This window comes from Mastigoproctus giganteus, chromosome 5 (assembly GCF_048544385.1).
Source record: "Mastigoproctus giganteus isolate SK-2022 chromosome 5, ASM4854438v1, whole genome shotgun sequence".
Taxonomy (NCBI): domain Eukaryota; kingdom Metazoa; phylum Arthropoda; class Arachnida; order Uropygi; family Thelyphonidae; genus Mastigoproctus; species Mastigoproctus giganteus.
In genome coordinates, this window is record NC_143579.1 from 219874871 (window position 1) to 219889404 (window position 14534).

Here is a 14534-nt window from a genome sequence, read left to right on the forward strand (position 1 = left end):
TTTCACTTTCTGACCAATTACAGATATTATATTGTTCTGAATTTTATCCCCTAGATAATGAGGCATTTTTTACTATCATTTTGAATGCATGTTATATGTTCCGCCATAATGCTATAAAACTGTGCAAATATTTCTATTAATTTTAGAAAATTTCAGTTTCTTTCCTCATACAATTTATTATTATGGCCTCTTAAAGCTAAATTTTGCCCTGCCAAAAATTTAATTGCGTCAATAATTCTTTCTATTACTGCTTTCCATCTCTGGTTTTCCAATTTTATCAAATTCTCACTGAATACATCAATTGTGTTTTCATGTTTAATAGATTTTTTTTAGATCAATCCACGATTTAAAACTGTCAATGTGTGCTTTACTTTTTTTGTGTCTATCTAAAGCTCTCGATAAATGTTGCCAATCAAAAAAACCAATATCGTTAAAACCCGTAGTTTTATTATGAAATAGTTTTCAACAAAGGAAGAATATAGAATTTTTTGACTTTGAATATAATAACCAGCTTCTAAGAATTTTTTCCCCATTACTTAATTGTTTATATTAATATTCTGTAGAAAATGACCTATTCTTATCATGTAAAGGAAAGTTTTAATGTTGAACTTGTTCTAGATCGATATTGGATTGATAAAAACATTCTATTACTGTTCGTTAACGATTTTGGCCATAACCCTGGATCATGCATATCATCTTCGAAACATTTACTGGTCAAATCTGGAGTATCACCAGTAGAGGTTCCTGTCGTACATTCAACTTTTGATGAAATTTCTTCAATAGGTGGCTGATTTTCCAAAAAGCAATCTTCTACAGAATTTTGAGTGATGTTTTGTTCCTCGCTGATTTTGTCATCACAGAAAGTATCTAACTGTGATTGTGATGATGTGCAGGAAATTTTATTTTTTCTGTCAGCCATCTAAAGAGAATGATTCAACAAATTGTTATTTAAATAAATATTTAACAAAAAAAAAAAGTAATTATTCGTCCAAAATTATTTAATTTCTATCCAAAATTATTAAAAATTTAATTTTAATTTTCCGCCCCATTAAAGTGACTTAAAATAACAATTAACAATTATTTTAAGTCACTTATTTTTAATTTAAAAAAATCTTTTATAATTTTTTGTTGAGATTTGTAATATAAGAATTATATAATTTAATGGCCTTTAGCGTCGGCACTCCTAAATATTCAGCACCTAGGTGCAATGCACTCTTTGCACCCCCAGTCGGCACGCCCCTGTACTGAACAAATTGTGAGAAGAAACCCTAAAAAGAGGTAAATAACAACCACCTCTATGGTGATTGTAAGAGAAATTACTTGAAAAGGAGTATGGCTGCTCGCTAGCATGGCAACTCCACAGTGAGCAAGTCAATCCCCGGTTCTATCTTTACGTATTATGCTGACATTATGTAAGGTAGGATCTTCATTTGCCTTTAGATATGTCTCCTGGGAACAGTGGCACACTGGCTTATGCCTATGGAAGAGGGCCTTGATATCAACATCAATCTGTCGGAATCCATGGCAATTCCACTGTATGAAGTTGGACATTATTTGGGCTTTATGGAAGCGGTCCATCAGACGGCTTCCGAAGTGCCGAAAGCTTTGCTTTATAAGTCTTGGATTTATTCTTTTTGGGGAAGTATGGATGTTGTCCAGTGGCCATATATTTGTCTGCAAAAAATTCCAAGACCCTGTGTCATTTGTTTCCTTTTGCTCTATTTCCATGTTTTCATTTGTTATGAGCAGACAGTCACTTTAAAGACTTAATAAGACTTCTTTTTTTTTTTAATAAGTCGCTTTTTTTAGTTTTTTATATGTTATTTTGTTTAGTTAGAAGCAAAGCAGTAAGTGGTATCGATATGGGAGTGACAGCTGATTGAAATGTTTTTTACTAGCTTTTGAGTGATCGATAAATAGTGTGCAATGGGAGCAAAAGGTTATTTCAGTGGGATTATCATATCTGTTTGAGTCCCAACAAATTGCTTCCCTGCAGACTTCTGAGCATATGCAGGCTTATTGCTACTTACCAGTTTTCTTCCCTCCTGATATGGGATATTCAGTTCTGCTTTGTGTTGATGTATTTCTGGGTAGCACCTCACTTTGCTTTAATCCAGAAAAGTGTAAGGTATTACACCTGGGGAACAGTAACCCCAAAATAACTTGTACACTTGGTGGAGTTGAACTAAAGTCAGTAGTGGAGGAAAGGAACTTGGGTATTACGATACAGTCAGACATGAAGTTCGCCGAGCATTGTAGACAGATTTCAAGGAAGGCTCATGGTGTCCTATCAATGATTTATCGAACAATTGCTAGTAGAGATAAAGATGTCAATCCCATTATATAAGGCTCTGGAATACTTGGAATACTGTGTTCAAATATGGAGACCGCACCTAAAGAAAGACATTGTGCTTCTTGAAAGGGTCCAAAGACAGATAACTCGCCTGGTGAGATCGACAAAAGGGCGTCCATATAAGGAAAGACTTTGAATATGTGGGTTGCACAGCTTGGAAGGAGACTTTGAAAGAGACACCTTAGAGGAGACTTGATTGAGGTGTTTAAGGCTCTGAGAGGCATAAGTAAAATGAATGAGGACGAAATTTTCACAGTTATAAATGATTCTAGAACTAGGAGCCATAATTTCAAGTTACAGGGAGGAGATTCAGACTGGATTACAGGAAGTTTTATTTTAGTGAGCAAGTTATAAATTACTGGAATAAGTTACCTACATGGGTGGTAGAGGTTGACAGTTTGGGGAAATTCAAAAGTCAGTTGGATAATTATCTATGGGAGGAGGGAAACACATAGGTTGTCTATTTCCTTTTTTTTTTTTTTTTTTTGATTTGGTAGTTGTTGGCGCATCGGCTTCTGTGGCCATATTGCACCTCCCAAGGTTTTTGCAGTACTTTGATCCAAGCCCGAGGCGGGAATCGAACCCGCGACCTTTGGGTTGCCGGGCAGGTACTTTACCCACTCGGCTAGCCCGGTCGGCCTATTTCCTTTTCTCTAATTAATTATTATTATTTTTTTAATTTTCTTCTTATTATTATTTTATTTATTATTATTATTTTATTTTATTTTTATTTTTGGCTGGTGCAGCATAAGCCATAGGCTTCCTTGCACCATGTGGCCATTGCCAATCTAATATAGTGGATTCCAGTTATTTGGGCCACCGGTTAATCAGGGCAGCCATTTATTTGTGGAAAATCTTAAAAAACAGAATCCAATTGAGAAAATAGCCAGGGTTTACTTTGCTTAATTGGGACAACATGCCGTTTAATCGGAGCAGGAGACCACAGCACTGGAGATTACCCTACGATTGTCTCCGACCATACCATGTGGTTCAGTCGGATTTCTGGAAGTCACCATAAAACAATAAAAACAATTAGCAGTCACCTGTTTATTGGGCTATTCTGTTAGCGCAATCTATCATAAATGGATAGTAAACTAGATCTTATTGAATTTGCGAAATACCAACTGCTGGAATTCTGTGGGTTATTATGGTGAAATGTGTTTACACTTCCGTGGAATCTTCAATCATATAAAAAAATTAATTTTCAGAATCTTCTCTTCATTCCTATTTTTAAAGCTTTGTAACTTGTTACTCCATTCTCACTTGAGGGTATCGTGTTACTTGTCATTTGTGTGTGTGTGTGCCATGTTCTTTGTTATTGATTGCTTATCTTTACTGTTTTAAATTTTAACCACCGCCCATAAATGTCAACTAGTTAGTATGTACATATTACAGTACGTATTAATTATTCCGATTATCATGTATATTCTTCTGATTTTCACATATCATTTAATTTTTTAATTGGAAAGGTAACAGAGGGTAAATTTGTGCTTAATATAGCTTTACTTTTATAGCCTGTGGATAATATTCCTCCTATTTTCGCTAATTAGAATCACTGTTTAATAGAATTAAAATTCAATTCACAAACATGATCACAATGACCGCCGCTTACTACACATCGTATAGTGAATGGTACTTTACTATGGTGAATCCATCGTAACGTGATTTGATTGTACAGTGAACCAATTGTAAAAGCGGGGGGGGGGGGGGGGTGTCCATTGTATTTTTAGCTATTTACGTGAAACTTTGGATAATTGGGGCAGCCGCTTAATCGGGCCAAAATGCACTAGTACCGATAAAATTGTGAATTAAAATTCACTTATTTTATTGAAGACATTCCTGACATTACTGTATACACAAGTAACTAAATGTTCTTGTATAGTTACTACACTGACACACCCCAATGCCAGCTGTATATGCGTGTGTGTGTGTGTGTGTGTGTGTGTGTGTATATATATATATACCAGCTGTATGTCACAAATTCTAAGTTTTTCTATTTTTCATTATTGCTAATAGAAATATTCTATGCAGGTCTTAGTTTAATTTTTTTTTTTGAAATTAACAAATTAAACCTATGTTTACATATCATATGGGTGCTAAAGGGTATGAAAAATACAAAGATAAACCTATTTTATCCCTAAATATCTCCCCTGCTTTTATGTTTGGGTGGGACTCTTTTTTTTTTCTTTTTTTTTTTGCAAAAATTCAACTTTTTCCCTGAAATGGATATGAAAACATACTCAGTAATATAAGTAATAACATTTACCATTTTCAGTGGATCGATAGTTCCCATTGTATCACTCATGTTGTTTGGCAACACTGAAAATAGCAAGAGTTCAAATTAGATAAATTTTTGTATACTGTAAATAAAATGCAATAATTAATACTTCCAAAACTGTTAATCACCTCCTTACTCGGTAATATAGATACTGAGTAATTTCTTTCCAAGCAGGATAAAAAACATTGTTTTTACAAGCAAACACAATTTCAAAAGGTAATTTTAGTTTTATTAAAAACAATTTAATTAGGTGGCAGAAGCTTTATATAATAAATAATTAATAAAAAGTCTTTTTATCCTTGGTTAGAAAGTTTAAGTCTGATAGCATGAAGATACCAAAATTTATTCAAATACTATCTGCACTTTTTTTTTTTTTTTTTTTTTACCAAAAATTTGTTGGGGAGGGGGGTCCTATTGTTCATCCTATGAAGAAGTATTTTATAATACAATAATACAAAGCTATACAGAGAGCTATTTAAAGCAGCAATATGCTAAATTGATATCACCCACCAATTAACTCCAACAAGCAAAAATAAAGCATTTTTAAGTTGTCAATGCATTAAATCAGATATATCTAAATAATGAAGCTCTAGTCAAGTCCACAAGGGTATGAGTTTTCTAAGAATATAGTAACCATAAAAAAAAAAAAAAAAATTTCAGGACACATCATAAATATTCATGCAACTTATATCAGAACAGACAATCTCATTTAAAACAGTTGTTGATGGGAACAATTGTCAAAAAAAATCAACTATGAAGAATAATCATTTCCTTACTCAGCACTCAATTTAATTTTTATTTTCCTACTTCTATAACCTTTACTATTTCCAGAGTGAGTTCCCTGAAGAGCTCTGTGGTGGAGCATTTCTTCTTGAAATTTGGAAAGTTTTTAAGTTTATAAAATGAAAACTTTGTACATAAATGTTTTTAAATATTAGTTTGTTCTTATTTTCATTTGGTTACCCAATATTAGAGTGAAATTATTTCAAAAATCAAATCAGAATTATAAAAAAACTAATGCTAACAAATCATAAAAAACTCATTGTTATTTCTTTTTTGGTTTTTATCAACTTCTGGATCTGAATTCCAGAGAATTCTGGTATTTGTAAGCCAAAATTCTGTGGAACCCATTCCCTACTTGGATATTTTGGACAATTCTGGAGAGCCAAAAAATCTGTCCAGATGAAAAATCATTAAGGAGTGATCTAAGGACAGTGATGCCAAAAAAGCTGGACTGGTTGACTCTGAGTGTGAACAATAACCACAGAACTGTAAGATAGCTGGAGCACCAGATTAAGCTAAGGGCAAAACAGCCTTTCTCCAAACTAGCTCCAACAACTGCTTTGCAGGAGAAATGGAAGTTGGTTAAAAGCATACCCAGGAGGTTTAATACTATTACAGCCAAAGTAGCCTTATCACATATAGTAAACACTAAAATCAGGCCTTCTTGGGGATCAAGAGGTCCCTTTCTACAATTTTCTGGATTTTAGAAAGGTATACTTAGTATTGGAGCAGTCTTAGAGAAGTGCATATTGATACTGACAATTTTCAACAAAGTATGTGCAAGACATTTTGTTTTTAAAAATGTATCATGGAGATATTCAATCAATTTCTTGCATATTCTCAAAGGTCACCAATAACAGATAACTGCAATTTAAACCACTGTTACTCTACTATAATAATTCATTTATATAAAGAGCAGCCTGTTCAGAATCTGTATGGTCCATTGATCACATCATAATTTCTCTTAGTGGTCAGGATGTTCAGGCAAGTAAGAGAAAGGAGATGATATCATAAGAGAGAAACTAATGCATGATTGGTACTGAGATCCAGTAAACTGACCTGCCCTCTAAAGTTTTCTTGTAATTATTGAATTTCAAACCACAATGAAATTATTAATTATAATGGATTAAAAAAAAAAAAATTTCATTATAAACTTAAATTGTGTTGCCAAAAAGATACATCCTTAACATATCAATATCCCTCGCCATATTTCTATTTACTACCTTCCCTTTAAATCTTCTGATATACATTGATTCTTTATTTTTCTTTTGATAAAATCCCCCTGATAAGTTTGAATTTTTTTTTTACATTTATAAGTGTGCTCGTCCGTCTCTGATTTTCTGATACTTCCCTTTTTCAACATTTCCCAATCTCTGTTTCAAATAATCTTCCTGTCTGTCTGACATAAATTTTCCCACAGCCATAGATATTTTGTAAATAATGTGTCTGCATCTAGTCAGAAGGAAAACTGCATCCCTCAGAAAATTACTTAATTTTGTTCACTGGTTTAAATACCAAATCAAATTTTTTTTTACATATTCTCAGAGTTTTCTCTCCTGTTTCTGAACTTCTCTATTCTGTATTTTTTTACTGCTTCACTTAATAGTAAAAAAACATAGAATAGAAACAAATTAAAAAAAAAAAAAAAGTCATAACACATAACATAAAAGGAATAGGAGAAAACTGAGAATATGTCAAAAATATGGACATGATGTGACATTTAACCAGAAATCAGCAATGTTCTGAAGGCCTAAATTCTCCTTACTAGACACAGACACATTATTCACAAAAACACATTTTCTTACCCCTTATCAGGGTTTAAGAAACACCGTAAACATGTAGAAAAAGGAAATACCAGGAAACCAGAGATAACAGAGCAAAAGCTTCCATGCTTTAAGTTTAAAAAAAAAAAAAAAAAAGTTGGAATTATTAGGGAGAGATTTTATCAAATTAAAGAAGTTATGTATATAAGATAATTTAAAGATAGGACAATAAATAAAAATACAGGAGGGATACTGATATTATTGAAGGCACCCTTTTTGCAAACAATGTACAAGGGTTTATAATGAAAAGTGTGTGTGTGTGTGTGTGTGTGTGTGTGTGTGTGTGTGTGTGTGTGTGTGTGTGTGTGTGTGTGTGTGTGTGTGTGTGTGTGTGTGTGTGTGTTTTCCGGGTCTCTCTGATTAACCAATAAAGGATCAAGCACTCTCCTGTTAATGTCATCTCTCTTCTCTACCTTAACTGGACATCTTACTGATGTTCAGCTGAGATGATGTCCAGCAATTTTCAAGTGCATGTGATCGGGGGGGGTCAGCATAGGTTCCATAAGAGGATGCTCTTTATAATGGAAATTATCATGGAGTAAAATAATTTAAATTGTAATAGTAGTAGTGGAAAATGATGCAAGAAAACAAGTTTACATAACATCAACCAAAAAAAAAAAAAAAACCTACACACTTCGTCCATCCATATTCTTCAAGAATTTGCCTAGTTTTTCCATAAATTTATTGAAACCATTCACTTCCACAACAGATGGAAGCTTGTTCCAACAATCAGCCACCCTCTGGCTGAAGGCAAACTTCTGCACATCTATCTTACAAACATCCTTCCTCAACTTAAATTTATGCCCCCCCTTATATGTGTAGTCTCAGCAAGAGAAATAATGCCGTTCACATTCAGCTTACTTAATCCATTTAAGGCTTTAAACACCTCAATCAGATCACCCTGCAAGTGTCTAGTCTCCACATGCTGCAAGTTGCAGAACTGAAGCCTTTCTAGGTAAGAGCACACCTGTACCATTCATAAATCTGGATGGCCTTCTCTGCACCAATTCCAACAGATCTATATCCTTTCTAAAGGCCTTTGCAGTGGTAATGACTGATTTAAGTAATGATTATGGAAAGGTTATCAAATTTCATTTTTGTCACCATTATAATAACTAGTCATACAACTAACAAACTTTACATCAAAATAAGTTGTGCTGTTTATTATAATGATGTTTATTATGTATAACTGTTAGTATGAACCAGAGCTGTATTGAGGTAAACTTCTCTTATTATTTTACAAATATGTATAACTGTACATAAAAGACAAAGTTTATATCTTGGGATATCTGGCATTAATTTATTCATTCCAAAAAAAGATAATAATTCAATTCCCTCTTTTAGTGCTTTTGCCTATTCTGTAAACTTCCTAACTGCTTTTGCAAATTACAACTATGGAACTGGCCAAACAGCACTTTCACTCATGCAAGTGCTATTTGACCAGTTATTTGGCCAGTACTTGCATAAGTTGATCCCACTGACTTCACTTTATAACAGCTGAGTAAAGAGTTAGCTTAAAATTTAGAAAATTTACCTTAGTTGCGTGGAATTAAATCTACTTTTCATAGACATCAATAAAGCTGATGTCTATGAAACTGATTCCATAAATTTAACTAATTATAAATTTTTTCATTTGTACCCACACTCATACTAGGCATATTTTCTCTCTCCTCACTCTCACTGTTCTAAAATGATGTCAAACTGTTCAAGCTATGTGCTCTATGATCAGGCATGATGCAGCTGTAATTTGCAAAAGCAGTTCATGCTAAATTACAAAGTTTATTAAATAAGAAATAGAGGGAGTAAGCAGAGGTACTAAAATAGAATTAAATAGAATAGAATAAAATGTCACTTGTTTTTTGCATGGATTCTTAGAGACAAATACAACCGCTATGTAGCTGAATACTTGAGCATACAATGTATTAACTAAGCTACATAGCTTTTGATATAATAAAAAGAGGTGTACTTTCTTCCCATTGAATGGCAGTTCACACAGAACAACTTTTATCACTAAGCCTTTTGTCTTGGATTCACTAATTAAGACTGCTTTTTTTTCTTTTTTTTTTTTTTTTGTTAGTTGTTGGCACATCGGCTTCTGTGGCCATAATACACCTCCCAAGGTTTTTGTGCTACTCTGATCCAAGCCCGAGGCGGGATTCAAACCCGCGACCTATGGGTTGCCAGGGTGGCACATTACCCACCCGGCTATTAAGACTGCCTACTATCTGATGAGACCAGTAAGTCCTTAAGTAGCATGTCATAGCAGTCTAGCTGGCAGACTAATCTGTCAGTGATGTAACCAGTTTGAAAGCAATGTGATACCTAGGCAGCTTGTAGTACAGGAGTCTGTCTTGTTGCAAGTACCAAGACATTGCAATTGGATAAGCAATTAAACCTGCATGAAAATTTCCAATTCTTGATATACCTGCACACCATGCCACCCTCTGGCTTTCCCACTAAAAGAATATTTAAGACACTGCAATATTTACTGAATTTTTAAAATCTACTGGCTAGAAAAAACACCTATAGGAAGAGAACAAGTGCTTTCACATAAATGGGGATATCTTAAATTTTATAGAGAAATTTAATATTAAACCAAACACTCATCAAATAAATTAGAATCCCCAAGAATCTAGTCTTTTTTTGACCCTCTTTCATCCTGCATTCAGGAAAATAGGCATGTCAATAATTTAAAGATCTATGCTATGTCCAGATTATATGATTGATATGACCTTGAGCTAAATGATATTTTAAATTTATGCATTGGGTTTAGAAATAAATTTACACGTGTGACTATCTCGAAACAAAGATGGCCCACTTAGATCAAAGTTTTTGTTTAAAGCAACACATTATAACAAACTCAACACATATCATACGAAGGCACTGAAACCGAGAACTATTCATATCAACAACACACCATAATGAAATATGTCACATTCCCTCCCTCCCTCCCTCCCTACCCCCCCTCTCCCTCTCTCTCTCAAATGTTCTGAGATTTGGGCAGCTACAGAAAATAAAAATCTTAATGGCATCCAATTAGTAGAATACCAAATTATAGGGGGGTAACATAAAACATGGCTTTAATTATATCAGATTTTGAGGGGGGGTTAATTATCATTTATCATTATCAGGGAGGTTAATTATATCAGAATTTGAAGAGGTTAACATAAAACATGGCTTTAATTATAACAGATATTAAGAACAAATTTATTCAAACCAAAATTATGAAAAAAAAACATCCTTTGGCACCATGAAATAAAACTGCCTGACAATCCATCCACATAACAAATAGTTAAGTGGGTGGATGTGAATGATTTATTGCAGAAAAATATAACACCATAATATTACATTATAAACAAATGAAGGGGTATCTGTTTTGCTACTTTTTGACATAGCAATCAAAGCAGTTCAAACATTTGTCTCAACATGACATCAGTTTCTGAATTTTGATGTCATAGATACTGTCATGGTGTATGCAAGTTCTGACCAACAAGACTCTTATTCAATTGATGAAAAGCCAAAATTCTTCAAGTTTGAGTTTGGGACTATCATAGATGTAGATGTCTAATTTTAGGCAGCAGCTTGGCCATATGTGTGTGTGGTTATACACTATCATGCATTAACAGCACACCTTACATGGACACTAGTGGTTGTCTTCTCAAAATGTCAGCTCTTAAAAATGACATGGCTGCAGCATATAAACTAGGCATTAACATGTTCACCATGAGGAAGAAACTCAACCTTATCACAAATACCTGTTCCTAAAGGTTATGAGAATGACCTTCCATGTGGATTTGAAGGGGAGTTGCACTTTCCAGGCTATACATGTATACAAATTCTACCTAGGATATACAAAAAAAGATAAACACCCTTTCATTCGTATAAAATGCAATATTACTGGGAGTCATATTTTTATTTTAAAAAATCATCTGTAAAGAATTTTTTATCATCTCTTGTAAAAGAGCTAAACCAAAATTAATCACACAGAATAACAGAATTCACTGCTTATATAAATTCTTCCCAACTCCCCAATATTAAACTTATAAACAGGAAGTACATCTTCATTTATTTCAACCAATACTTACAAGAAAAATACTATCAACTATTCTTATCACGTTAATAATTCAACCTTTCTCTCAAATGTATTAAAAATAAATAATATATTTGCTAATCTTTAAACAATGGTTGCCTTTTTTTGTAAAAGTTTGTAAAGAGTAAAATATATACAATCTTATTCTTGTCAATGCTGACCAAACCGAAAATGTAGCCCAAAAAATTTCTTAAAGTAATAGGATAAAGTCTACCTATATATACCAAGAGAATGACTGGAAAAGAAGGAACCCCCCCCCCCCCAAAAAAAAAAGCTATCTAGTGAGTCAGTATGTCTCTGCAGGTTTTCACAAATGAACAAAACAGAGTGAAAGAAAATTGTTCAAAATAAACTCTGGAATGCCAGTGAGATGATGTGTCTCCTTGACTAGCTAAAGCTATCGTAAACTGAAATGAAATTTTGAGAAAATAAAATGAAGCTGGATAAAGAATAAATGGAAATACCAGGGAGAAAAAGGAAAAGGAATTTTTCTGCTGATGCCCCATCTCTTCAGAGAGAAAGCTACAAGGCACTCCAGTGGGCAAAGGCAGAACACACTGGTTTGATAGCCCTCAATCCAAGCAAAGCCTGAGCTAAGCAGCTTTGGCCACAGTGAAGCACTCAAAGTGACGAAAAATTAAATGGAAAATGCACAAACAGAATATAAATATCCAAAGTCTAAATATCATTACTACATTTCTGTCAGGGAATTCACTAGGGACCACCAAGAGTGTTATTTCCACAGTGTCTTATTTTTTAAATAAATGGCAGGTGAATTTCTGACAATACCATTTAAAAATGCCATTTTAAATAAATAGCAAATCAATTTCTTAAAATCTGGTAATGCAGTTTGTTTAAAAGTAGTGCAATACTAAAGCAACTCATAGTAAAGTGAAGTATGTTCTTCTGTAAGTATTAAGACCATTGCATTTAGTAGACAGTTTAAACCTGCTAGCCCACAAAAATTTCACATAAGAGTTTCCTTTATAATGTGCAATTGAATATATGAGTGTGCATGTGACATGCTATTAATTCTAGATGTGTTAATATACACCCCAGGGGCTCACACTGGTGAGTATGGGATTGGCACACCCAGGGTCCTGGAGCTGGATATCATCATTCTTCTCTTTCTTGGTGATTCCTTACTTCTCTCTCTCTCTCTCTCTCTCTCTCTCTCTCTCTCTCTCTCTCTCTCTCTCTCTCTCTCTCTCTCTCTCTCTCTCTCTCTCTCTCTCTCTCTCTCTCTCTCTCTCTCTCTCTCTCTCTCTCTCTCTCAGGGTAACTCGGGGAATTTTTTTTTGGCTGATGCAGCATAAGCCTCAGGCTTTTTTGCACCTTATGGCTAATAATAATAATAATGTGTTCCCCCCATATGTAACTAAAATTATTTTCTGTAGCCTCCTTTCTGACCTCTTTGCTAACCTGGAAACTTAGTGCTGCATCCTTGATCTGATAATAATAAACAGTAAAGTGATGCTATTTATTCGTTATTTATTCATTTATTTAAAAGGTGTAGCTATTAATTAAGGAGACTGTTCCAATAAAATATTTCATACCTTACACGTTATCCCTTTATAATAATTGCCTTGGGCTTGAACACACTATTCTATGTTTCTTCCAAACACAGAAACATTTCTGGAAGTAATCTTCTGTAAGCCCTTTTAACATTTCAGTCGTTGTTTTTTTTCTATATGTCTTCAATGGACTGAAAATGGATTCCCTGAAGTACATGTTTCTGTTTAGAGAAGAGAAAAAAAGTCACAAGGGGTCAGGTCTAGCAAGAAGGGTGCATGTTCACATACAGAGATTTGTGTTTTGGCCACAAACTGGCAAACACAAAGTACATAGTGATTGAGCACTGTTTTGATGCAGCATCAAACCATTCTTCCACAATTCAAGTCTCTTCCTTTGAATTTTTTCACACAGCCTTGACAGAACTTCATTGTAGAACGTTTGATTGAGTCTGATTTGGCAGGACACATTCAGTCATAACAATTCCTTTAATATTGAAGAAAACAAGAAGCATGGTTTTCATTTTGGCGTATTTGTTTTTTTTTGTTTTTTTTTTTGGTCTGGAGGATTTTTTTGTCTTCCATTACACTGACTCTCTATTAGTTTCCAAGTCATACTGGAACAACCAACTTTCATTGCAAGTAAAGGTAGGGATCTTCAATTTTATTTTCAAAACATCTTCACACACTTGGAATCTTCTCATTCTTTGCCCTTCATTCAAAATTTTTGCCACTATTTTGACAAACATTATTTTCATGCCTAAATTTTCAGTTAAAATTTGCCTAACTGTTTCTTTGACCACAATTAATTCTGCTACAGCCATTCTGATTATAAAATGATGATCACTTCTAATCAATGTCCTTACCTGGTCCATATTTTCATCAGTTTTCATGGATACTAGATGGCCTTGTTGTTCATCATCTTCCCCATTCTCTCTTCTTTCTAAAAATCTTTTATGCCATTCAAACACACAAGCCTTGAGTATCTTCTCCATAAACTTGTATGTAATAACTCATACCTTTCAGTTGGTGTTGTCTTTAGTTTTGTTAAAAATCTGAGGTTGATTCATTGTTTGATTCTTTTGTCTGTCATTTTTCAGGCAAACTGCAAAATAATATGCAAAATTTCATTACCAAAATGGTAATGAAAACCTGACTCACTGCAAAGGGAACAAGCATGTTGGAATATGACTTGGCAGACAACTAGGAAAAGGTAGTAGTAGTAGTAGTGGCATGTGATGCAAGAAAGCAAGTGTATGAGCTTATGCAGCATCAGCCAAAGAAAAAAAAAAAAAAAAAAAAAATCACACCATTCCCTCCAAATGCCTGTCCAGTTCCTCCTTAAATTTATTTAACCTGTCAGCTTCAACAATGACAGATGGAAGTTTGTTCCAGCAATTAACCACCCGCTGGCTAAAGGCAAATTTCCGCACATCTATTCTACATCTGTCTTTTCTTAATTTGAATTTATGCCCCTTAGGTTCATAATCTGAAAAAGGGGAAGGATCAATCAGAATTCAGCATGCTCAACCCATTCAAGGCCTTATATACCTCAATCAGATCACTGCGCAGGTGCCTAGTCTCCAGCCACTGAAATTTGCAGAACTTAAGCCTCTCTTGGTAAGAGGATACCTTCATTCCCCCTCACCAATCTTGTTGCCATTCTCTGTACACGCTAAAATAAATCTACATCCTT

The 14534-nt window shown here is 34.1% G+C and overlaps 1 protein-coding gene across 5 annotated transcripts in view; it reads right to left on the bottom strand.

The window, feature by feature from the left end:
* The window catches only part of LOC150086120 (kinesin-like protein KIF3B), a 297164-nt gene that overhangs the window by 249549 nt on the left and 33081 nt on the right, over nt 1-14534 (bottom strand). For all 5 annotated transcript variants that reach the window (XR_016546957.1, XM_090373729.1, XM_090373728.1 and 2 more), the window contains one exon: nt 4620-4672. Coding sequence is in view for 4 of the 5 variants with exons in the window: in XM_090373729.1 (XP_090229855.1) it covers nt 4620-4672 (53 nt within the window). In the remaining variant the exon portion in view is untranslated. The remainder of the gene's footprint in view (nt 1-4619; nt 4673-14534) is intronic.